Source organism: Eleutherodactylus coqui, chromosome 2 (genome assembly GCF_035609145.1).
Source record: "Eleutherodactylus coqui strain aEleCoq1 chromosome 2, aEleCoq1.hap1, whole genome shotgun sequence".
Classification (NCBI taxonomy): domain Eukaryota; kingdom Metazoa; phylum Chordata; class Amphibia; order Anura; family Eleutherodactylidae; genus Eleutherodactylus; species Eleutherodactylus coqui.
In genome coordinates, this window is record NC_089838.1 from 323920119 (window position 1) to 323944402 (window position 24284).

The 24284-nt window shown below is 45.4% G+C and overlaps 2 protein-coding genes across 2 annotated transcripts; one reads left to right on the forward strand and one right to left on the reverse strand.

Moving 5' to 3' along the window:
- Positions 1-9882: 9882 nt before the first annotated feature.
- Positions 9883-12353, reverse strand: LOC136610289 (homeobox protein siamois-like). Its single transcript, XM_066589521.1, has 4 exons — positions 12259-12353; positions 12043-12215; positions 11703-11923; positions 9883-10023 (listed from the first exon to the last, which is right to left on the reverse strand). Exons 1-4 carry the CDS (start codon positions 12351-12353, stop codon positions 9883-9885), a joined length of 630 nt encoding a protein of 209 aa, XP_066445618.1.
- A 6568-nt stretch (positions 12354-18921) lies between these two features.
- Positions 18922-24090, forward strand: LOC136610290 (small ribosomal subunit protein uS4-like). Its single transcript, XM_066589522.1, has 2 exons — positions 18922-19066; positions 23530-24090. Exons 1-2 carry the CDS (start codon positions 18922-18924, stop codon positions 24027-24029), a joined length of 645 nt encoding a protein of 214 aa, XP_066445619.1. The 3' UTR covers positions 24030-24090.
- The last annotated feature ends 194 nt before the right edge of the window (positions 24091-24284 follow it).

A 24284-nucleotide genomic window follows, 5' to 3' on the forward strand; every position in this document is an offset into this window, starting at 1 on the left:
CACACAGGCCTTGATGCCCTTAAGGGTTACTTAAGGGCATCAACTTAAGTTGGCACTGCAAATTTCCCACTTATGAACTTCACCTCTGAAAAATGCATCAAAATCTGTGGCTTCCTACCACGGTTTTTGCTGTAGATCCCCATGTCACTTCTTGACACAGAAACATGTCAGAAATCTGCAGGCAAATTTTGCCCATTGACACATTTCGCACCATTTTAGCTAATTTTACCCTTTGGCCCAAAGACTTCACACACCAGTCTTGCAGATTTTGATTTGGTTTAAAATGCGAAAATGATGCGGATTTTGGTGTGGATTTTCCACTTCGTGAGAACGTACCCAAGCACTTTCCTGTTGATTGTGTCCCATTGGTGAACTAGGTTTAGGATAGGCTATCCAAGTGTGAAACGTGGGGGTCCACTGCCCGATGGGGTCTAATGCTCAGCAGTAGGAAGCTGTCACTGTGCTTGCAGTAGCAGGCACAGCCGTCCAGACGGGCACAATGATATCCCAAGACATGGACATCACCTCCCTTCTGCTAATCGTGGGGATTCACCCCCAATCCCTTCTTGATGGTCTGCCTTGTGAATGCCGAGCTGTAGCATGTGGGGTTGTTATTAGTGTATTTTATACCTTGTGAATGTAAATTACTGTAAATTATTGGAAAAGTTTAAGTAAAGTTTTTTAAAGTGAAGAAGAAACTGCGAGCCGAGACGTTCTTCATTGTCGGGTTGGATGAGTGGAGAGACTGGGCTACATTCACATTATGCGTTATGACTTCCAGTTATAATTCCTTCTCTCTGTTCCAGAAAAACGGAATTAAAGCAGAAATAAAACTTTCCTTCTTTTCCAAGTGATTTCAATGGGTTTAAAAAGAAAACAAAAACCGGAATTTGTTGCCTTCCCGTTATGGTTCCGTTTTTTTCCTGGAACTGTGGACTGCGCTATTTGTTTAGTTAAGAAAAACGAAACATAAAGGAAGGGAAGCAAATTGAAAGCATTCCGTTTTTTAAAGAAGAAAACCTTTTTTTTTGTTTTAATTCCATTTTTCTGCTCCAAAAATGGAACATAGAGAGGCAATTATAACTGAACGTCACAACATGGTGTGACCCACCTACACTGTTCTGGATGGAACGCCTGCTATCTATCTGTCCATCTGTCTGTGGATCTATGCATTTTACTGTTATTGCCTTTACTGTACTGTATTAAAGGAGATGTCCCGCGCCGAAACGGGTTTTTTTTTTTTTAAACCCCCCCCCCGTTCGGCGCGAGACAACCCCGATGCAGGGGTTAAAAAAACCACCCGCACAGCGCTTACCTGAATCCCGGCGGTCCGGTGACTTCAATACTTACCGCTGAAGATGGCGCCGGGATCTTCTACCTTCGTGGACCGCAGCTCTTCTGTGCGGTCCACTGCCGATTCCAGCCTCCTGATTGGCTGGAATCGGCACGTGACGGGGCGGAGCTACACGGAGCCGCTCTCTGGCACGAGCGGCTCCATAGAAGAAAGCAGAAGACCCGGACTGCGCAAGCGCGGCTAATTTGGCCATCGGAGGGCGAAAATTAGTCGGCACCATGGAGACGAGGACGCTAGCAACGGAGCAGGTAAGTATAAAACTTTTTATAACTTCTGTATGGCTCATAATTAATGCACAATGTACATTACAAAGTGCATTATTATGGCCATACAGAAGTGTATAGACCCACTTGCTGCCTCGGGACAACCCCTTTAATCTCATCTCTACGTATTCTTGTACTATGCTTACTTTAAATGCTGTTTTTTATTTTCTCACCATCTCTATGTTTCTTTACCGTAGATGTAGAAACCACAAATCAGTCTACAGATAAGTCATGGTGTATGAGTGCGTGTTAGTGGGTTTGTCACCAAGAAAAGACTGTGAGATAGTTTCGCCACATACAAACAACTCCCTTCCACTTTTCTTGTACTGAATATACATTTAAAAGGACACAGTCATCACCTTTGACCCTTAAAAACTAAGTTCTGGGGCTCAAAGTTGAGGGAACGGGGAGTCCGGAGAGGTATCATTCATGTTCACCAGGGGCCCGGTTCCAGCGCTGTGCCCCCATAAAGTCAGCGCACACCAGCAGCTTGTGCGCCTCCCTCAGAGATTAATGTTGACTTCGCAGGGATACAGTGCCGGAACAAAGGACCGGGTGAGTATGAAAGATACCTCTTCGGACTTCCCGTTCCCCAGAACTTAGCTTATGAGGCTCAAGGGTGATGACTGTGTCCCTTAAAGTGCAAATACACACTGAGGTTACCAGGAGGATGTTCATACCAGCAGTTTTCCTTACGGTTATTAATTAGCACATCTGTGTGTTTCAAAGGGGTTATCTGGTTCAAAAAACATTTAAACTATTCTACTAGGGAATTCTCCATCCTTCCAGAATCCTCATCTATTAACCAGAGAGAAGAACAACTACAAAAAGCCTCTCTTGATCTGGAGGACCTGGCACGTCCTGCATTACATGGACAGCCCATTCATTTCAATAAGAGCAGTGTAATGCTACATGTCAGCTGCGGAGGCGCTGCAGACAACTTGATCACTTATTATTCCCCCACAGATTACAGTTTATCACCAGGGATTCCAACAGCTTTATGAGCAATAATCAACATAATGCTACGGGACCATGCTAGCCAAAAAGGATTGTGTAAAGTGGATAACCCCACTAATCCTCTTCATGTAAACCTAATACTTCATCGCAACTAGTGGGCTACTTCAGCTAAGGCATTAGAGGTGATCAAGAAAGTTTGAGTACTTTTGAGTAGACTAAAGAAAAATGTTTAAAGGGTTGTGCTAAGATATAAAGTTATCTCCTATCCACTTTTGGAGCCCCACCAGTCTCCGGCTCTGTGATGGAAATGAATGGCATCCATGTGGGCCTCTGTTCCATTCATATGGGAACCTTCAGGATCTCCGTTCTCAGGATCGGTGGAGGTCCTAGTGGTTGTATTGATCATAACGTTATCTCCAATCTTGTAGATAGGGAATAACTTTATATCTTGGCACAACACCTTTAAATAAAATTTAATAAAAGAAGAGCTCCTAGCATGAAAAATATCATATTTAGTATCACAACAATCATAATAACCCATAGAATAAAGATGCCATAGTATTTATAGTGCACAGCTAATAGTGTAAATGCAAAGCCCAAAACAAGCCATGTCAGAATTAATGAGTTTATGATGTCCCCAAAAAAGGATAAAAAGTCCAAAATGGTGCCATTGAAGAGCAGAACTCGTCCTACAACACAACAAATCCTCATTCAATGAGGTCAGAGGCAAAATAAAAAAAACTTTTATTAGAATGGGACATTGAAAATACTATCAAAAAAATGTCCTCAAAGTTCAAAATACGCCAGTCCTAAAAGTTGTGTCCTATTGATGATCTATCCTCAGGCTAGTTTAACAATACTAGATCAGCGGGCGTCCATTGGCCAGAAGGCTCAAAACGCCGTCCATTTTTGAGTTGCCCTTGTACTCTAGGGCAGCTTTCTCCTATTCGCTTTAAAAGGGTTGCATCAAAACTGCAAGTTATTCCCTATCCATAGGATAGGGGTACCTTGCTGATCGATGAGGAGTCTCGCTGCTGAGACGCCTGCCAATCTCAAGATCGGGGAGCCCCGTGTCCCCCGTCCTCCTCACTGTGGAGTTACTGTACCACTTGCAGTGAGGAGGAGACTGAATAGAGCGTTGGTCACATAAGAGCTGCATTCACATTCAGTGGGACTTCAGAGATACCCAAGCAGCAGCCGCTCGGGTATTTCCATCAGCTCCATTGAAATGAATGGAACGTTGATCATCATACTCAGCCAGCACTCCCTTCATGCTGATGTCACTGTGAGGGATGAAGCGATCCCCGTAGTGACAGACAGAACAGGACATGTGAGTCCCATTCTGGAGATCAGCGGGTGACTCAGCAATGAGACCTCCACTGATCAGCAAGTTTATAAGTGGATAACTTGTGATTTTGGCACAACCCCTTCAGATTCATTGAAGTTCTCTTCAGTTTTCAAGGTATATAAATAAATGTGTTGCATTGGCCAATAGTTCCATTTTGTACACTAAGTCTAATTTACGAAAGTAGTATAATAGCAGGGGAAAATGTAGAAAAAACACCTATTCATATAGTAAAATTGACTTAAGATAGAATATAATTTACATACTTTCTGCTGTAAATTGATGTAATGAACTAAAACCAAAGAAATGACTAGACAACTGTTCCTCAGGGGAGGGGTCAGTGCTGGAAGGTCTTCTTCTATAGAGACGACAGTGAAGAGAACAAGGTTGAGTTCAGTATCCATAACTGCATCTTCACGTTCTTCTGGGGGAATTATGGCTTCCATATTCTAGGTTACATATATACGAGGGGGTGCTGATAAGTCTTTGGCTTTACTCAGAAAGAAATGAGATGGGAAGATGAAACTTTCCATTTCTTCCACATACTCTCCACTGATGCCACACTTCTTACATCGGGATTCCAAGTTCTGTAAGCCTTGCAAAAAGAAGGATTTCGGTTGTGTCTCAAACCAATCATCCGTAGCAGGCATGGCACCAGAAATGGTGTGAAATCTGGTCCCCTTGAGGTGTTTCTTCTCCTATGTTTACTAGAGCATGCATGTGGGGAACTAATGGAAGGACCCCTTTTTGATGTCTTTGTAATATATTTTGGGTTACCACCCATCTCTTTGATCCTTTCACCTTGCCTTAATGCCTCCACCCCTCTCAGGACACCTTCCTCTCAACTTCTTTAATATGTAAATTACTTTTACATTTCTGAACAAAGACATTTCTATCAATGCTCCTAAGATTCCACAAGCGACCTATAAAATGTTTGATGTTGTATAGATTTATATCTATGTATGTTTATAGTCTTAAAAAATATGTAAAATATGAACAAAACTACTTTTTGTATTTGCTACTTCTGGAAGGTTCATGCTGGACCCCTTAGGCCTCCCTCACACATGCGTTTTTTTACAGCGATTAACACGGCGTTTTGAACACCGCTGTAATCTCGGTGCAACGCTCCTAGTGAAATCAATAGGGACTCACAGACATGTGTTCAATCCCAGCGCTGGACGACGCCTTCCAGCGCTGCGATTTTTGAGCGCCGTTAGCTCTATCTTTGATGAGGTGCGTTAAAACACACTGTCGGCCGCAGGGGGCTGCTTTGCCACGTTTGTGTCAGGGAGGCCTTATTATTAATTACAGGGTGGCCACCAACAGCCCCTTAGATTTACTATTATTTTACGCCAGAAGATGGTGTAAATTATAGCTAAAACCTGTGCCAGCTTCTAATGGATAGCAAAAAAAGATATAAAAAATGTATTAAAGGGGTTGTCCCGCGAAACAAAGTGGGTCTATACACTTCTGTATGGCCATATTAATGCACTTTGTAATGTACATTGTGCATTAATTATGAGCCATACAGAAGTTATTCACTTACCTGTTCCGTTGCTAGCGTCCCGTCTCCATGGTGCCGTCTAATTTTCAGCGTCTAATCGCCCGATTAGACGCGCTTGCGCAGTCCGGTCTTCTCCCTTCTGAATGGGGCCGCTCGTGCCAGAGAGCGGCTCCTTGTAGCTCCGCCCCGTCACGTGTGCCGATTCCAGCCAATCAGGAGGCTGGAATCGGCAATGGACCGCACAGAAGACCTGCGGTCCACCGAGGGTGAAGATCCCGGCGGCCATCTTCACAAGGTAAGTCAGAAGTCGCCGGAGCGTGGGGATTCGGGTAAGTACTGGACGGTTTGTTTTTTTTATGCCTGCATCGGGTTTGTCTCGCGCCGAACGGGGGGGCTATTGAAAAAAAAAAAAAAAACAGTTTCGGCGCGGGACAACCCCTTTAAGGAGCTTGTGCCTCTTAATATACACTATTTGTCAAAAACACTTCCACCACTGAAGGTTGTCTTTTTGCTGCAATACCCATCCTGCAGTTCCATCTCCGACAGATCTGTAAATGATTAGAGTTGTGATGTGATTAGATCAACGGTCTTGCCTCCTAAGGCCGGCGTCACATGACCAGATTCCTATTGCAGAATCCGCAGTCGGCGTCCGCACAGAGGATTTGCAGCAAATCGCGCACATTGAAAGGTATGTACTTTACCTTGTTCTTCACACTCGCGGAAATGAATTGTGTATTCCACGAGCAGAGGAAAAATCACAGCATGCTCTATTTTGCTGCAGACACGCGGATGGCCTCCATTGAAGTAAATTAATATTGCAGATGAGCAACGGCACGCCAATATTAATTTTTGGAAAAAAAAATATCTGTACAGACAGCGAGTGTCCGCAGTCATCCACAGTACAGATTTTGCAGGGACACAGACTCGCCGGCTGGGGTCACAGCTATATTCTGCTACGAGTTGCCGCATGCGGAATCCGTCGAATCCATGTGCAGCCAGCCTAAAAGTGGTTCCCCCCTTGACCGATAAAAGGCTCTCGGAGGCTCCTTGTGTGTAGTGACCTCTTCTTCCGCTTCTGTAGAGCTTGTTGACCACTAGACGCCTCTACAAGGCAGAGAAGAGACCCCGTTACCAGAGTCTGAGAGGATGTGAGAAGCGGGATGGTCGTATCGATGAATTGTCCCCCACTGACCGTTCTGTCCAGACTGTTAGGAGATGTTGGGACCAGTGGATGTGTGAGGGCACATAAGGTGAACAGGCTCAGGACGCCCCCTACAGACCACCAGTAGAGAGGAGCATCTGACCAGACTGTTAGGAGGTGTTGGAACCAGTAGATGTGTGAGGGCACATAAGGTGACCAGGCTCAGGACGCCCCCTACAGACCACAAGTAGAAGAGCGTCTGACCAGACTGTTAGGTGTTGGGACCAGTGGATGTGTGAGGGCACACAAGGTGACCGGGCTTATGAGCCCCCGACAGACCACCAGTAGAGAGGAGCATTTGATCATCTAACAAGCATGAGCAGCTCCAACACTTTTGCTGTCCTCCATCCAGAGACAGGTGGCGCCATCGTTAAACCCCTGTGTCTGTCAGAACCATTTCCAAGCGCTTGGCTGATGGACATTTGGTCTCACGGCCCCCATTACATGTACGGCCTCTGACACCCACTGTTGCCTCTGTTTGCCGTGGTGTCATGAATGATGAAACTGGGCGCTATGGAGTGGAACTGGGGTGTCTTCAGTGATGAATCCAGGTTTAGTTCAGGTGCTGATGACGGCCGTGTTCGTGTCTGGAGACCTCAGGGTGAGCATCTCAATCCTCCCTTTGCTGTGGAGTGGCACACTGCCCCCTGCTGGTGTGATGGTCTGGGGGATCACTACATACGACAGTCAGTCACCCCTAGTAGTGGTTCAAGGAACAATGACAGCTCAGCGATGTGTTCAGGACATCCTGCAGACACATGTGTTCCTCTCTGGCGGCTTCCAAAAGGCAGCAGGATAATACTCGACTGCACACACAATGGGGTCACAGGAAGCCCCCACAACATTGTCACACTTCCGTAGCCTGCCCGATCACTAGATTAATTGCCAATAAAACATGTATGAGACCATCTGGGAAGCCAACTTCGACAGCCTACGAATTTGCATGACCTAGATGCTCAGTTACAGCAAATGTGGACCAATACATGGCAGGATACTATACAGAATCTGTATGTCTCTATGCCCACCCATATTACATCTTGTATCCAAGCTAGAGGTGGCCAAACAGTGTACTAGAGCCTCCATGCCCGCCCGTATCACATCTTGTATCCAAGCTAAAGGTGGCCAAAACAGGGTGCTAGAACCTCCATGCCTGCCCGTATCACATCTTGTATCCAAGCTAGAGGTGGCCAAAACAGGGTACTAGAGGCTCCATGCCTGCCCGTATCACATCTTGTATCCAAGCTAGAGGTGGCCCAAACAGGGTACTAGAGCTTCCATGCCGGCCCGTATCACATCTTATATCCAAGCTAGAGGAGGTACAACAGGGTACTAGAGCCTCCATGCCCGCCCATATCACATCTTATATCCAAGCTAGAGGTGGCTCAAACAGGGTACTAGAAAATGCTACATTTACTTCCTCATAGTAATGCTTTAAAGAGCCACTTGGGGAAAACTGTTATTCATATTTTGGGATTCATCAATAGTTGATCAGCGGGGGTCCGCCGCTCGGGATTCAAATCAGTGAAAGGAATACCTTCTATTATACTTTTAGCTCTGACCTCAATGTGGACATCTGGATCAGATGCACAGATAGCAGCCTGAGGATCAGCTGATTGGTGAGAATTCTAAGCGGCGGACCCCCACCAATCAACTATTGATAATTTATAGGTCATCAATAGTAAATGGCCAGAACCCCCCTTTAACTGCCGTAGTAGGCACTTTGTGTCAATTGTACAAAAAGTTTCCCTGAGTGGCTCCATCAATGTAATTATTCTCACAACATATGACACAACCCGAGAAACTTACATTTCTTTGATTGAGACTTTGATGCGTCAGTTTCTATCTCCCGGTTTTCACTTTTGCCTTGTCTTCAGTTTCACATCTTGAGTACATCACGAGAGCTCCATGTTGTCAATGAAGTCAACAAGAGCCTGCAGATCAATAGTAGAAAGAAAAAAGTACAAAAACCACGGGGGACATAACTTAAAAGGGTTATCTGAGTTAGTGTTCCCCATACCCAAGCATAATAAAAGATCCTATACTTCCCTCTCCTGGGTCCTCGCAGCGCCGGTCTGACACTGCGTTTACAGGCTGCAGTCAGTCTGTGTATGGGATGTCAGAGGCTGCTGCAGCCAATCACAGACTTTAGCACTGTGGTCTGTAATTGGCTGCAGCAGTCTGTGCTGTCCTGCTCACAGACCACCTCTGCAGACCTGTAAACATACTTGGCATCATGTAGGGAGGTGCAATCTTGGACATGCAGGGAGCCAGGAGAGGTGACTATAGGATCTGTTATTATGTTTGGGCTTGGGGAGCACTAACTAAAAAAAAAATTCAGACAACCTCTTTAAAGAGCACTTGGTGTAAATGGTGTAAATTCAGGTAGGCTGGATGCAAGGCTCTGTAGTCGCGGCCCTGCTGACTATCCTCGTTATGTATTTTTTACACTCACCTTAGTTCCCCCATATGAGCTGTTCTTGAATTCAGATCCCGATGATGTGGATCTGTCAAGTGGGCAATCCCCATGGATGAGTGTCAATGGGGGATATTGGACTGTTAATCCTGTCTCCCATCACCCATTGGACAGTGAGCAGTGGGGACCGCCTACTTGACAGATTAACAGTGCTAGGAGCTGGTCCTCAAAAGAGCCCGTCCAGGTGAACAGAAGTGAGTATGGAAAAAAGGGTTTAGAGTCAGTGGGGCTGAGCCTAAAGAGCTATGCAGCTAGCCCCGGAAACTTTACACCATGACACATCCTCTTTAATACTTTATATACAATTCCTTTAAAGCGATTGTCTGATTTTGGGACATAATATGTCCCCGGACAGGAGGGCGCTGGGAATATTACCTGTAATTGTACTCTTTTGCTGCCTGTCTGATCTGCCATTTTTAGCCTCATTTTCGGCAGTTCAAGATGGCCTATTCAGCCTTTAGATTAGCTAATCCTCATAGTACATCAGTAGTGTTGGACTACCAATGCACTATACCTGCTCTCTGATTGGTCAGTGCTGCTCTGGCGATCATCACTGGCCAGTCAGAGAGCAGTATATAGTGTGAATTAGCTGGATTGAGGCCATCTTGGAAGGCCAAAAACCTGGACCAATCAGACGTACAGCAGAGAAGAATAAGTGCAAATAATAAACCTCCAGACCCTCTGGTCCCAGGACACAAGTTTATCCTGAAACTGGACAACCCCTTTAAGAAGCTGAATACAGTAGAGGCACTATATAATACAGAGGTGGCTATTGGGGCTGTATCCTAGCATTGACTTGTGTTCTCAGGAAAGATGAGTGGAAGTTTCTTATGAACATCAGAAAGAATTTTTGTTGTAGATTTCTTCTTTTCTGGGATTTGATTGTTTCTTGAAAGATATCTCGCCCTTCTGTTCTGGAACCAAACCTGCAAAACAATGAAGCATTCAGTGGAAGTATATTGTGCTGACTGCCATGTAATAAGGCAGTGAGAAGTAAGGTGGCAGGTATCTCCGTAGGGTAATAAAGTCTATTAAATGGTAATTCTGATAAACATAATAATAATTAGTAATCCATCAAAATAATAATGTAATAATAGTGCAGATAATGATATTATAGGGGAGTACCAAAAATGTCTGATGGGTGGGGGTCTCACTGCCAAGACGGCCACTGATCCTGAAAATGGGCATCCAAGTACACTTCTTCTCAGACTGACTGGTGTGGTGGTGCCGCTCCATTCATTATAGCTGAGTACAAGCGCTCAGCTATCTCCAGCAGTCTCATTGAAGATGAGTGGCTTAACACCGCACATGCTCAATAGTAACCCCATTGTGACGGCCAATAGGCCTTTTTACTGACCACACTAATGGCTTTTAAACCTGCACATACATCTTTTTAAGGTGGTGTATTGGCTGACAGCCAGGCTCCTGCCAACTGCCAGGAGAGAAAAAAGCTTCAGATCATGTGGTTTGGCCCCTTACATGCCACAATCAATAGCAACTGCACCATGTAAGCAGACAACAGGGGAAGGGGGCTTCTTTTGTCACCCACTGGCACCCTGCAATGTGATCACAAGATACGACTAAGTTCCCATGGCAGCCGGAAGCCTGACAAAGACCTCCATGTCTGCCATGTAACTCAGCCTATTAGACCCCTCCTCCCACAGAGTCTAACAAGCTGATGTCATAGACCTAGTGGAATGCACTACATAAGTAATGCAGTGTATTATCCTAGCAATCAAACAATCACATCTTCAAGACCCCTTGAGGGGCTAAAAAATAGTATTAAAAAAGTTCAATAAAGTTTAATTTGAAAATCAAATCCATTTTTTTTTTAAATGCAAACTTTCCCCACTAAAACTCTGGCTAAATTGGTAAAATATGGAAAAAAAATTTGAAAAAGCAACAAAAATATTACTGCGTTAGTAATGACACAGACAATGAGGATGTTTTGTTATTTATCTCTTATGTTGAATGTCATAAAAATAATTTCAAAAAGTTATGCCAGAATTGCTATTTTTCTTTCATTTGCTTCCCAAATAACACCATAAAAAGTAATCCGAAAATCTCATGTACCGCAAAATGGCCCCAATAAAAACGACAACACTTATCCAAAACACAAGCCCTCACAGAGCTCGGTTGGCGATAAAAAAGGAAAAATGTTCTGGGTCTTAGAATGTGACGATGAAGAGTCAAGTTATTTTCTTTAAAAACTTGTATTTTTTTAATGTAAAAATAGTAAAAAAAAAAAAAAAAAATCTGTATAAAGTTGGTGTCGCAGTAATCGTGCTGATCCAGATACGAAAATTATCAGGTTATTTTTACCAAATGGTGAAAAATGTAAAAACAAAACCCAAAAACAAAGGCAGAAAATTTGGGTCTTTGTCCATCTACCCCCTCAAAAAATACAATAAAAGTTCTACAACACATTATATGGACCCCAGAGTGCGGCCATTAATATATATAACTCATCCCCCCCAAAAAGCCATCATATGGCTATATCCACGAGTCATGGCTATTGAAATGCGAGAATTAAATCACTCGGTCCTTAGGGCAGAAAACAGTCCAGTCACTAAGGGGTTAATAATAATATAACTCGCATCAGTACCTGTATCCTGGGTTCTGGGATTCCTGTGATCTGGGACAGACGACATCTGCTCACAAAATCTGGATATGGATTATTCTGAAATTGGTTCTGAAAGAATTTGGTCTGCTCTTGGCTGTAGATGGTTTTCTTCCGGGATCGGGCACTGGAAGACATTCTCTGACCATCACTAACCTCTCCTCTGGGCTTCTTACATCCATCTTCATCATCATCAGAATTTTTTCCTGTTGATAAAAATTTTTTTTAGAGAGTTTTAAAATAAAATTTCAAAGGATGAGCTGTAATATATAATTGTATCAAACCCTTTAAATAAAAACTATCAATAAATATAAAATGCTCTTACTTTTGAGCTGTTTCCTCAGTTCGCCTTCCCTGTCAGTCTTGGGTGCAGCTATGCCTAAACTGTTTTGTCCCATATTCTTCCCAGCCCAGAATTCTTCATGGCTACCTAAAACAGAACAGGACGTACACACGGTCAGTTGGATCATCATTGAGTAATGAAGCTTCTGGTATCTCCTGTAGAGAAATACAATTCCTAAAACCTAAGAACTTACTTGACAGACATTCTTGGCTCCTCGGGGGAGGAGACAACACTGGATAATCTTCTTCTAGAGAGAGGACAGTGCAGAGGACCTGGTCTAGCTCACTATCCATGACTGGTCTCATCAGCTGCTCTTGCTGAAATGATGGCCTTAGTACTTTGGGGAAACTTTTATACCAGCCAGGCCTTGTGTATTACAGAACCACAAGAGGAATGACTGTTTGATGTTTTTGTAATATTGGGGCAGCACCCGTTTCTTTGATCCTTTCAGCTCATCTTGACATCCCTACCCATCATTAACCAGAGATCTTTGATCTTTTATATGTAAATAGACCTCACAATTGTGTGGGGCGCATCAAAGATTTTTTTCTATAGAGGTAAGGAGAAACCAAGAACCCAACAACAAATAACATTGGCTTCAACTGAGAAAGAAATCTAATCAGGTTTAAGACAGTGCTGCCCATTACACAGGGGTTGGAGTGATCTACTTCCACTCCAAAGACTGTACAGTGGCATTGACAGTGGGCGCCCGATCAGCTGATCAGCTGGGGTCCTGAGTGGTGGATCCCAACAAATCAATTATTAAGGCTAGGTCATCAATGGAAATTGCCCAGAAAACTCTGTTAAGCTCTGAAAAACTGTCAGGCTCACGACCTGAAGGTTGCGAGTTCAATCCCCGCGTAGTTCAGGTAACCGACTCAAGGTTGACTCAGCCTTCCATCCATCTGAGGCCGGTAAAATGAGTACCCAGCATGGTGGGGGGTAATAAATAAATAAATTACCTGAAAGCGCTGCGGAATAAGTTGGTGCTATACAAATAACAAGCCCCGTCTCCTCACCGACTCTCTCCTAAAGACCACACTCTCTTCACATCACATGCACATAAACTCAGACACGTGACTAGACAAACTGATACATTTTCCAGACACCAGACATTAACCCCTTCATACCTGCAGGTGCCAATACATATAAACCTGATGCATTCCGCATTTCAGACAATATTACAAGACAAACATAAAACATGTATTCTGAGGTGCTGGAGGGGACCCCAAAACTCTGGGCCACTACAGTTGTACGGCATGATAGGCTCAGCAGGAGAAGCACCCAGGGGGCGCACACCAGAGACTCCGGGGGCTGCGCTAACAGCGTAGGACCAAGATGGCAATCGCGACTTCTGTATCCAACAGCAGGCTGCAAACAAGTCCACAGTGTGCCGGAGGGTCTTCCTGGGACAGCTCAGGACCCTCTGATCTAGAAGAGGCTCTTCTGCATCTAGACCTCGTGGGCCACATAAAATGACATGGAGGGCTGCAGGCATTGAGTTTGAAACATGTGCCCTAGGTCATACGAATATCATACAGAGGGGTCTCCTATTCGGAACCTCCCCCTGTTCATGACCCAGAAAAGAGATCTGATGGACCTTGGGCAGTCCTGTTATAAGAGGACATATATTTGTGAATGCTCATCCTATAATACTACATTTGAAGTGCTTGAACGGCCGCGGCTTACCCCAGTACAATCAGCTGATTGTGGGAGCTGCAAGGGCAGGACCCAGGTGATGATTCAGAGAGAGGTTGTTCATCTTGGCACAACTCCTCTAATTTAATTACTTATGGACTGAGGGTTGCAAAGTTTTGCCAAGACGTGATGGGGAGATTTATTAAGACCGTCCTTTCGAATGTACGCGCCTCTTCATATATTAGACGCGTCTCAGCACCTCCGTGCGCCCACACAGAAATCTATGCTAGCTAGGAGCTGGAGCAGATTTCTGGTGTAAATTATACATAATTGGGTCAGTCTGGGGTGGCCACGCTGCTCAGTGACATGCCACTCCCCTTTTTCTTGAAAAGGGACATGGATTGGCGTAGCTGTCAAAAAGTTGCAGATTTAGAGCTTGTGCAAAATTTGCAACTTTTTAATGCCAAAAGGCATATGATAAATCTCCCCCGATGTGTGGATACGTGTGTGCTTATATAATACGATTTGTAAATCAGACGCCCACATTCTGCATGTACAGCTTTCCTTAAGGCCCTTTTACACGGAATTGTTATACTTCCAAAAAATTGTTCAAACGAGCGAAAGTGAGTAATAATCTTTCAGTGTAAACGCAGCCAACGATGGAATGATAAACTGTTCGCTTTTTGTTCATCATTCATTTTTTGCTGGCATAAAAATCATTGTTGTCTCGTTTGCCAATTGTTCGGTTTAAACAGCGCTCATTCAGTCGTTCTCATTCACTGCTACATATAATTTGAGTGACTGAACAATTTCTCATTTGAACGAGCCACGATGGCTCTGCCGGTATAAACACACACTTACTATATCCTTTCCTAATCTCACTCTCTATGCGTCCACGCATATCGGCAGCAAATACTGTTCGTTACATGCTATGGAAAAGCACTTCTTCCTGCGCACTCGCAGAATCGAATTGTCATATCCATGAGCAGAGGAAAATTCGCAGCATGTTCCATTCTGCACATACAGCTTCCATTGAAATCAATAGGAGCTATCCGACCTGCGTCCTGTCTGCCTGTCTGACATTTCTAGTGACGGCACAGAAAAAGTCCAGCGGCAGCTCACCGCAGCCATCCGCAGTACAGGTAAGAGAAGAAAAAGCCAGGTGTGCGCGGACGGCGGCTGCGGTCTAGGTGGGATTCCGCTTCAGGCTCCCGCATGCAGAAGCTGAGCCGTTTGTGTGCAGGTGGCCTTAATTAGAGCCAAGTGTACGAGTTCCCTTAAAAAGGATTATAGAGATGCTGAAGATGATATCTGCAAACGACTAAAAGATCGGAGATACAAAGATTGGATGTTGAATAGAACAGCGAAAAGGGTTAATAATATGGATAGAAATGTCTTGTTGGAGGACAAAGTGGTCAAAACTACGGCAGAGAGCAGACTAGTGTCCTCAACAGCTTATAGTAGGAATTTCGTGTAGTCATTGTTTTTCCCTTGTGGAACTCCCTTTGCTCAGCAATTAAACCTCTTGTCTCCAGTAAATCCAATAATGATTTTCCCGGTCACCATTAAATTAAACCCAGAATCAGGAGAGCCAGGAATCACTTTAGTAGCCTGTTAAGACTGAAGTTCTGTAATTCTCCATTTTGTGTTGCCTCATACAACACTAACTATGAACTTTAGCCCAATTCTGTTTCAGCATTCCACAGTAGAAATGTTACAGGTTTTTGTAGATATGTACTCGTGTGTTAGTTTCACATGAGAATGAAAACTTGCCCACGTGAGTTAATAGTTTCACATGAGACCTTATGTGAAGCTTTGGCATAAAGCCAAGTATACTCCTTCTTTCTTTTCTTGATAAAAACTCTTTCTGTAGTAATAAACTTAGAATTCTTTGAGATACAACAACCCGTGTGAGTCCCTGAATTCGCCTGAAAGAACATATACTAATTCGGAACTCGGCAACATATCATTTGGGGTCCCTGGAATATCCCTAACATAGACGTAATTTAATTTTGACAATAATTAGGCCTCACCATTTTACTCCTTGTGAAAATGAAGAAAAGGGTTAATATGGATGGACATGTCTTGTTGGAGGACAGAGTAGTCAAAATTTAGGCAAAGGACAGACTGGGTTTCCCAACAGCTTATAGTAGGAATCTTCAAACTGTGAAGCAATTGTTTTTCTATTATCTCCCCGTCCTGAACTAGGACAACATTGTAAAACAAATATTAGAAAAGGGCAACAGTGTGTCCCTAAAGGAATAGAAACTTAGCCAACAAGTTCTCTTCAAGTCATTTCACATCCGCTAATCATTCTCGCCACCGGTTGTCCCAGAAGGGTTTCCCCATGCGGCAGCGCTGGAGGCGGAGCTTGTAGATACGGGAGCAAAACTAAAAGCATTAAAACTGCAGATGGAAAATCTGAGTTTAATATTATAAACGTCATCAGTTGTGACAGTAAACTCGTCATTTACAATGTATTCTGCACTAATTGTAATAACATCTACACAGGCTGCGCTGTCCGCAAGTGAAGACCACAGATCATGGAGCAGATCAGTGATATAGAGAGAAAGAACAAAAATGCTTCAGGAGTTACAAGACACTTTGGAACATCCTGCGGCTCTTTGGAGTCATTCAGAGTCTGCGGTGTTAAACTGTAAAAAAACAGGAAGAGGAGGAGATTGGGGAAAGTTTGTCCTCAGCAGAGAGGCATTGTGGGTATTGAAGCTGGGAACTCGCTGACCAGTGGGCTTAAATTTTAAAAGGAGAAGGAAGAGAAAAAGAAAAGAGAAAAAATACTTTAAAAAGAATTACATGTTTATTAAGATTTTTTGTTGTTGTTCCTCTTTTGGTTCTGGGTGTTGCAATCAGGTTTCTGGACATCTGCACATATGATTTAAATGTAGAATAATTTGTCCGTAATGTTTTTTAAGGGGAAGCACCTTGTCTGCCTGTTAGCTAAAACAAAAAAAGTTTGGTCCGGTGTCTCCAGCAGAGCAAACTGTGATTGTTCCCAGCAAGAGAAACCAAGTAATATTGTAGATATGATAACTTTTAATAGCTAACTAAAATACATGATGTTATTGCGAGCTTTCAAACCTCTCAGGGTTCTTCCTCAGGCTTAATGGAATAGATCCGAAGAGGCATATAAATAAATATATATATATACACACACACATACTTATGACAAGGCACAGACATGGTGTGATTAATTTGCACTTAAAGCAATACCAGAACAGGATGAATAAAGGAGTAAATACTTAATTAGTCCACTGATCAGGGATGTAAAAGTTTTATGGTCTCTAAGTTGGTGTTAAGGTGTCACCAGGCCAGCTCGTTAGCTGTGATCAGGAAAGCAGTGTCTTTCGAAAAATCCGTCTGAGCGTTGACATGGTGTCACTCAGTACTCACGGTCACCCTGAACACCTGAAAACCTTCAAGCCAAACTGGGGTAGATATTACCACCTACTAACCAGATGAAGATAACGTTGTGTTATGTGTTTTGGATTGAGTTAATTCGCCTGCCCCTCACCCCCATTCCTATCCTGCCCTCTCCTCCCCCTTTTTTTCTCCCATGCGTTCCCCTTTCCGCTAATACTACCCGCTTTACACCCTCCTCATTCACTCTCTTCTCGCTCCTCTACTTTCTCTAACAATGTTGTTTGTAGTTTTTGTCTTACAATGTTTTTTTGTTTCTGGGTTTAGATGAACCTTAAAGGGGTTGTCCCGCGCCGAAACGGGCTTTTTTTTTTTTCAATAGCCCCCCCCGTTCGGCGCGAGACAAACCCGATGCAGGGGTTTAAAAAAAAAACCAGATAGTACTTACCCGAATCCCCGCGCTCCGGTGACTTCTTACTTACCTTGCGAAGATGGCCGCCGGGATCTTCACCCTCGGTGGACCGCAGGTCTTCTGTGCAGTCCATTGCCGATTCCAGCCTCCTGATTGGCTGGAATCGGCACACGTGACGGGGCGGAGCTACGAGGAGCAGCTCTCTGGCACGAGCAGCCCCATTCAGAAGGGAGAAGACCGGACTGCGCAAGCGCGTCTAATCGGGCGATTAGACGCTGAAAATTAGACGGCACCATGGAGACGAGGACGCTAGCAACGGAACAGGTAAGTGAATAACTTCTGTATGGCTCATAATTAATGCACAATGTACATTACAAAGTGCATTAATATGGCCATACAGAAGTGTATACCCCAACTTTGTTTCGCGGGACAACCCCTTTAATGCTCATGGCCTCAGACTTCTCATACAGACTGATCCTCAGCGCTCGCTGCCCCTGTTTAGCACCGCATCTTCCATCTTGGCCTCCTTACTATGATAATGGGGTGCGGGCACCTAGTTTTGGAACCAGGGGATAATTCTGTTTATCCATGGCGATGTGCTTATTCTCAACCATGTAGTTGATGTTGCATTCTGTGTTGTACTTGGGCTTTTGGTGGCCCCTATGGTTGTTAATAATACAAAAATAAAAAAATTGGTCTAGCTGTAATAAAACCGTCAAGATCTAGAATAATGCAAGACTTCTGAACAGCACTGTAAATTAAAGTGTCAGTGACTGTAAATGAAATGTCCTACAGATTGGTAATACATTACTTAGGAAGGTCTTGGTAATAGCGGTTACCAATAAACTGAGTAGATGCACTCAATGCCAGACAGCAGCTGCAAAAGCAGCAAAACATATAAGACAGTATAGAAAAAGAGAAAAACACATGACTGATGTATAATATAGTGCTTGTACAAATCACGTGTGGGGCACATCCTCAATACTCAGTGGAAGGCATTGGAGGGGCTCCAGGGCTACTGGTGAATCGGTGGAATAATAGTGGCACCAGTCTACAAAGTGGGGAGGTCTGTTTTCGAACAGTTGGGGGTCCCTTTGATCTCGGTTCCTTTGATCTTTTCCCACAGTTATTTGTTTATGAGATATTTGAATATACATATAAATGATTGGTTTTATTTGGGTAGAAACTAACGCTTCTGTTACTGCCCCACAACACCCCACGGGGACAGAAGTCATTTACTTAATACTTTGCCTTTCTGTTTAGGGATCAGAATGATGGACGTTGTGTTCTGTAATCCTTTGGGAGGTTGTAGCCCCGGCTCCGTCTGAATGGCCAAAATGGCATCTAGATGGACCCTGGGCTGCCATTAGCTGCAAGCCTTGGTCTCCGTATTCGCAGGTTTCTGTTTGTTTCTGACATTTTAGCGAGACAGAATGGCGCAGCTGACCACATTATTCTGTGCCGCTAAAATGCTGTCCGGTAGGGTGTGCAGGGGGCCACGGAGAAGCAGCCCGGCATCTCACACATCAAAGCTGTCTAAGAGAAAATCTGTCAGGAAAGAGATCGGCAGGACTGTCGGTGCGTTGACCCGCAGCGCAGGAGCATACTGAAGTGATGGTTTGAATTTTTGTGTGTCTTGTAACGAACAAAACTCACGCAATTTTCTCGCCCGTGTGAATGCACGCTTCTGAATCAGAGACAGAAACACTAGAAACACTGATCCTAAGGCCGGCTTCATACGCAATTGCGCACGCCTTAGTACAACATTTTTGTGCTATAAAGGAGGCTTTTTCATGAGGGTCTCAGCGCACCCTATTGTACTTTTACTGGCCGCAGGGCATGTTTTTTTGGATACAGGACACAAAGACGCACCGATTGAAATAGCTAATTCTTCTAATTCGTTCCAGATGTTCTTTTTCCAGTGCAGTGTTTCACGTATCTCCTTCATGACTTCTCGTATTGACTTCTATGGAGACCTTCGGTGCGCACACACCCATGCTGGTAACACTCAAGATATGGGCCAGGGCCTTGCAGCTGACCCCTACAGAGCAGATTAGGTGGTCCCTGCAAACTCCCTTTTAGAATAATCCACACCTGCGGTGCTTTACAGAGTCTGTGTTCTGGAGAGTTCATGGCATTAAGGTCTCATGTCCACGGGGTTAGGCCTCCTTCCCACGAACGGATTTCCGCCGCGTAATTCGCGGCGAAAATCCGCTGCGTTGCCCGCAGCTATTAGGTTCTATTGAACCTAATAGCACAATGCTCACGATGCGTAATTCCACCGCGGAATTACGCACCGCGATTTCTCCCGTCCTCACCCGCAGCATGCTCTATTTTCTGCGGGTGAGGACGGGCTGTACGCACTGACGGCTTCCATTGCAGTCAATGGAAGCCGTCCATTCACGCTATCTCCCGCTGTAACCAGCGGGAGATAGCGTGAAAAAACGCTTTCCCGCCCACCGCCGAGCGTCATATGACGCCAAATGACGCGGTCCGGCCGCGTCACGTGACACGGCCGGCCGTGCACGTGACACGGCTGGTGACGCGAGGCGGTGGGCGGTGACGCGGCGGCGGTGGGCGGGGAAGCGATTTCACGCTATCTCCCGCAGGTAAGTATAGGGGCTCTGGGGGGCGCCGTGACGGGCTTCACTGCGTAATATTACGCGGCGGAGCCCGTCACGCTCGTGGGAAGGAGGCCTTAAAATCTGCAGCGTTTCTCCCGCACGCGGATCCGCGCCCCATAGGGATGCATTAGACGCCCGCAGGTAGTTAAATACCTGCGGATGTCATTTTCCCCTGCCGGCGCGGATCTGTGTGCGGGAAAAAATCCGGACATGCTCCATTTTCGTGCGGGTCTCCCACGGGGACGGCTCCCGCAGGCTTCTATTGAAGCCTATGGAAGCCGTCTGGATCCGCGGAACACCCGTACCAGAATTAAACTCACCTGCTCCGGACGATGCGGTTCTTCCTTCCTTCCTGGCCGGATCTCCTTTCTTCGGCCCGTCGGATGTGCCCGGCGCATGCGCGTGGCACGCTGCCGGCGTGCTGAGTACATCCGCCGGGCCGAAGAAAGAAGATCCGGCCGGGAAGGAAGGAAGAACCGCAGTGTCCGGAGAGGTGAGTTTATTCTTATTTTTTGGCCTCATGTCCGCGGGACAGGAGGGACCCGCTACGGATTTTCCATAAAGAATCCGCGGCGGGCCTGATTTTCCCCGTGGACATGAGGCCTCACGTCCTCTCTGTCATAGTCAGTCAGGGCACCTTCTGCACTTTCCTACAGCTGCAGATAGTCCTTGACCTGCCTGAGCATTCCTATTTCAGATATTACCAGCTGCAGCATGTGATCAGGGCTCCGTTTCAGGGCCTGTCCATACTGCTATCCCTGGCTCATTTGGAAGGCTTGGCACAGATGTGTAACCTGATAAAGCCACTGTCCAGTTTCTATGCCCACTTAGTGCGGTATATTGCCCCGCTGAGGGAAAGGGCCACCCAGAAGTGGGTCAGTGATATTCCTGATCTGTTAATGGGGGAAAATGGAGACATACCAGCGGGCTCCAGTCCTCCCTTGATTAGCGCTAGGGACAGGCTTATCCAGGTCAAGTTCTGCACCATATGTACTACGCCCCCTCCAGGCTACATGTTATGAGTCTGCTCCCCTCGGAGACCTGCCCACGATGCTCAGTTGCTGACGGGCCAAAAACCATTTAAGTTACTGATTACCCATTCGTTTATAGTGACATTGACACAAATCACCCCTTTCATTAAACTAAGGCCGCCTGCAGACGGGCGGAAATTTTGCGGCGGGATTTCCCGCGGGATTTCCGCCGCTGGAATCCTGTATAGGATTGCGTTAACAGACGCAATCCTATGAAGACGGCGGCAGTTTGGCCGCGGCATGTCCTATTTCTGTGTGGGGCTCACAGAGCCCGGCACAGAAACGTCACTCACCCGCCGCCGGCTTCGGTCTGCACATGCGTCGGCTGCCCGGCAGACGGCACATGAAAGAGCCGGGGCTGCAGGGCGCGGGTGAGTAAATGCTGGTCCCTGCAGGCGCTCGGGTCGGGTCCCGCTGCGAGAATTCTCGCTGCCGGAACAGACCCGGCCGTCTGCAGGCGGCCTTAGTTTGTTTGCCACAGACTGGTTTATCTGTATTGACCTCCCAGAAGCAGCCTAGGCACTCTATCTCCCAGGGCTGCTCCAGTCTATCACAGGCTGGGTTACTTCTCTTTGGGGTGACTACTGTCTGCATTATACATACGCACTTGAGTGTTTGTTTTAGAATCATATCTGTGAAGGTCTTGTTCATTTCACCTCCCAAGAAAATGCAATAAAAGTGATCAAAAAAGCTATATGTACCCCAAAATAGTACCAATAAAAACTACAACTCTCCATGCAAAAAGCAAGCCCTCACAGAGCTCCATCCAGGCTGAGATAAAACAGTTATGGGACTTTAAATGCAGCGATGCAAAAAAGCATTATATGCCAAAAAAATGGTTTTTATTGTACAAAGGAGGAAAAAAACATAATGTTGGTATCGTTGTAATCGTACCGAGCCCCAGAAAAGAACATATCATGTCATTCATGCTGCATGATTAACGCTGTAAAGATATGGCAGAACTGATGTGTTTCCTCTTCCTGGGTAGTAAGGTAGTATGGACTTCAAGGACCTGCAGTCCCCTTCGCATGGATAGAGATAGACGGGTAATGGTCAAGGTCACAGACTCAGGTTCAAGGGCAATAAACAGGCAGAGCTCAGGGTCACAAAGCAAGTCAGGTACAAATAAAAGAGTCTTGGAGTCCGATTGGGGGCCTAGCATTCTGGTACATGTTGCTCGGAGTTTTATATAGGTAGCACTATTAAATAGGTGTCATGCGATGTCAGAAGGAGTTCTAGTGGAGAGTGTGATACCCCAGCCACTAGAGGAAGCTATGGTGCACGGAGTGGTATCTCAACCACTAGAATGGGATTCTGGGTGTAGTGTTCTACACCAGCCACTAGGGAGTACTCTAGTATGTCGTAGCATGTGTTAGCCATCAAACGGCACTTCAGCATGTTGTTTCAAACACCAGCCACTATAAGGAGCTCTGGCATGTAATGTCATGAACGGCCACTAGAGGGGGCTTTGGTGCATAGAATGGTATGTTAGCCACTAGAAGGGAACTTTGGGTGTAGTGTCAAACGCCAGCCAATAGAAGGAGCTTTGGCATGTAGTGTCATTAACTTCCACTAGGGGAGCTCTGGTGTGTAGTGTCATTAACTTCCACTAGGGGGAGCTCTGGTATGTAGTGTCATTATCCATCCACTAGAGGGAGCTCTAGTGCACAGAGTGGTGTGTTAGCCACTAGAAGGGGACTCTGGGTGTAGTGTCATATACCAGCCACTTGGTGGAGCTCTAGTATCTAGTGGCATGTGTTAGCCATTAGAGGGCAATTCAGCGTGTAGTGTCAAACACCAGCCACTAGAGTGAGTTCTGGCATTTAGTGTTATTAACTGTCCACTAGAAGGAGTTCTGGTGCATAGAGTGGTACATTAGCTACTAGAAGGGGACTCTGGGTGTAGTTCCATATACCAGCCACTTGGTGGAGCTCTAGTATGTAGTGGCATGTGTTAGCTATTAGAGGGCATTTCAGCATGTAGTTTCAAACACCAGCCACTAGAGTGAGCTTTGGCATGCAATTTCATTAATCGTTGACTAGAGGGAGCTCTGGTGCATAGAGTGGTGCGTTAGCCACTATAGGGGGAACCCCCAGGTGTAGTGCTAAAGTGCCCTCTAATGGCTAACACATGCCACTATATACTAGAGCTCCCCCTGGTGGCTGGTATATGACACTACACCCGGAGTTCCCCCTTATAATGGCTAAGGCACTGCTCTATGCATCAGAGTTCCCTCTAGTGGCCGATTAATGACATTACATGCCAAAGCTCACTAGTGTTTGAAACTACATGCTAAAGTGCCTTCTAATGGCTAAGACCGGGCACTAGACCCAGCTCTGGCATGTAGTGTCATTAATGGGCCACTAGAGAAGGCTCTAGTTCATAGAGTGGTTCATTGGGGAATATGGTCTTCGTAACAAGCGTGAGGTGTGGAGGGTGAAATTCACACTTGCCAAGATCCGCAAAGCTGCCAGAGAGCTGCTGACTCTGTATGAGAAGGATCCCAAGCGTTTGTTTGAAGGTAATGCCCTTCTTAGGCTTCTGGTGCGTATTGGTGTGTTGGATGAGGGAAAGATGAAACTCGATTACATCTTGGGCTTGAAAATCGAGGATTTCTTGGAGAGACGTCTTCAGACCCAAGTGTTCAAGTTGGGTTTGGCCAAGTCCATTCATAATGCTCGTGTGCTGATCAGACAGAGGCACATCCGTGTCCGCAAGCAAGTGGTTAGCATCCCATCATTCATTGTGCGCTTGGATTCCCAAAAGCACATTGACTTCTCTCTGCGCTCACCATACGGTGGTGGACGTCCTGGCTGTGTCAAGAGAAAGAATGCCAAGAAGGGGCAAGGTGGTGCCGGAGGTGGCGATGATGAAGAGGAAGATTAAACTGTAATTGAGGCGTCCTAATACTATCTTAGGAAGTGCCATCAGTTGTAAAAAATAAACATTTAAATATAAAAAATTTAAAACCTAACATAATTGGTATTGTCGCATTCATAAAAATCCAATTTATTAAGATATCTAATTATTTATCCCACGGGGTGATTGCTGTCAGAGAGAGAAAAAAGCACAACGCCAGAACTGAGCAGTTTGGGTCGCCTCGTCTCCAAGAAAAAACATTGCATAAAAGCAATCAAAAAG

Bases quoted from the DNA above. Each gene is read 5' to 3' on its own strand.
- LOC136610289 (XM_066589521.1), bottom strand. From the start codon at position 12,353: ATGGATAGTGAGCTAGACCAGGTCCTCTGCACTGTCCTCTCTCTAGAA. The intron at 11,924-12,042 runs GTAAGAGCATTT...TTTTATCAACAG, and splicing joins ACTGAGGAAACAGCTCAAAA to GAAAAAATTCTGATGATGAT. The intron at 10,024-11,702 runs GTACTGATGCGA...ATTGTTTTGCAG, and splicing joins TCCCAGAACCCAGGATACAG to GTTTGGTTCCAGAACAGAAG.
- LOC136610290 (XM_066589522.1), top strand. From the start codon at position 18,922: ATGGCGCAGCTGACCACATTATTCTGTGCCGCTAAAATGCTGTCCGGT. The intron at 19,067-23,529 runs GTGCGTTGACCC...TCTAGTTCATAG, and splicing joins AGAGATCGGCAGGACTGTCG to AGTGGTTCATTGGGGAATAT.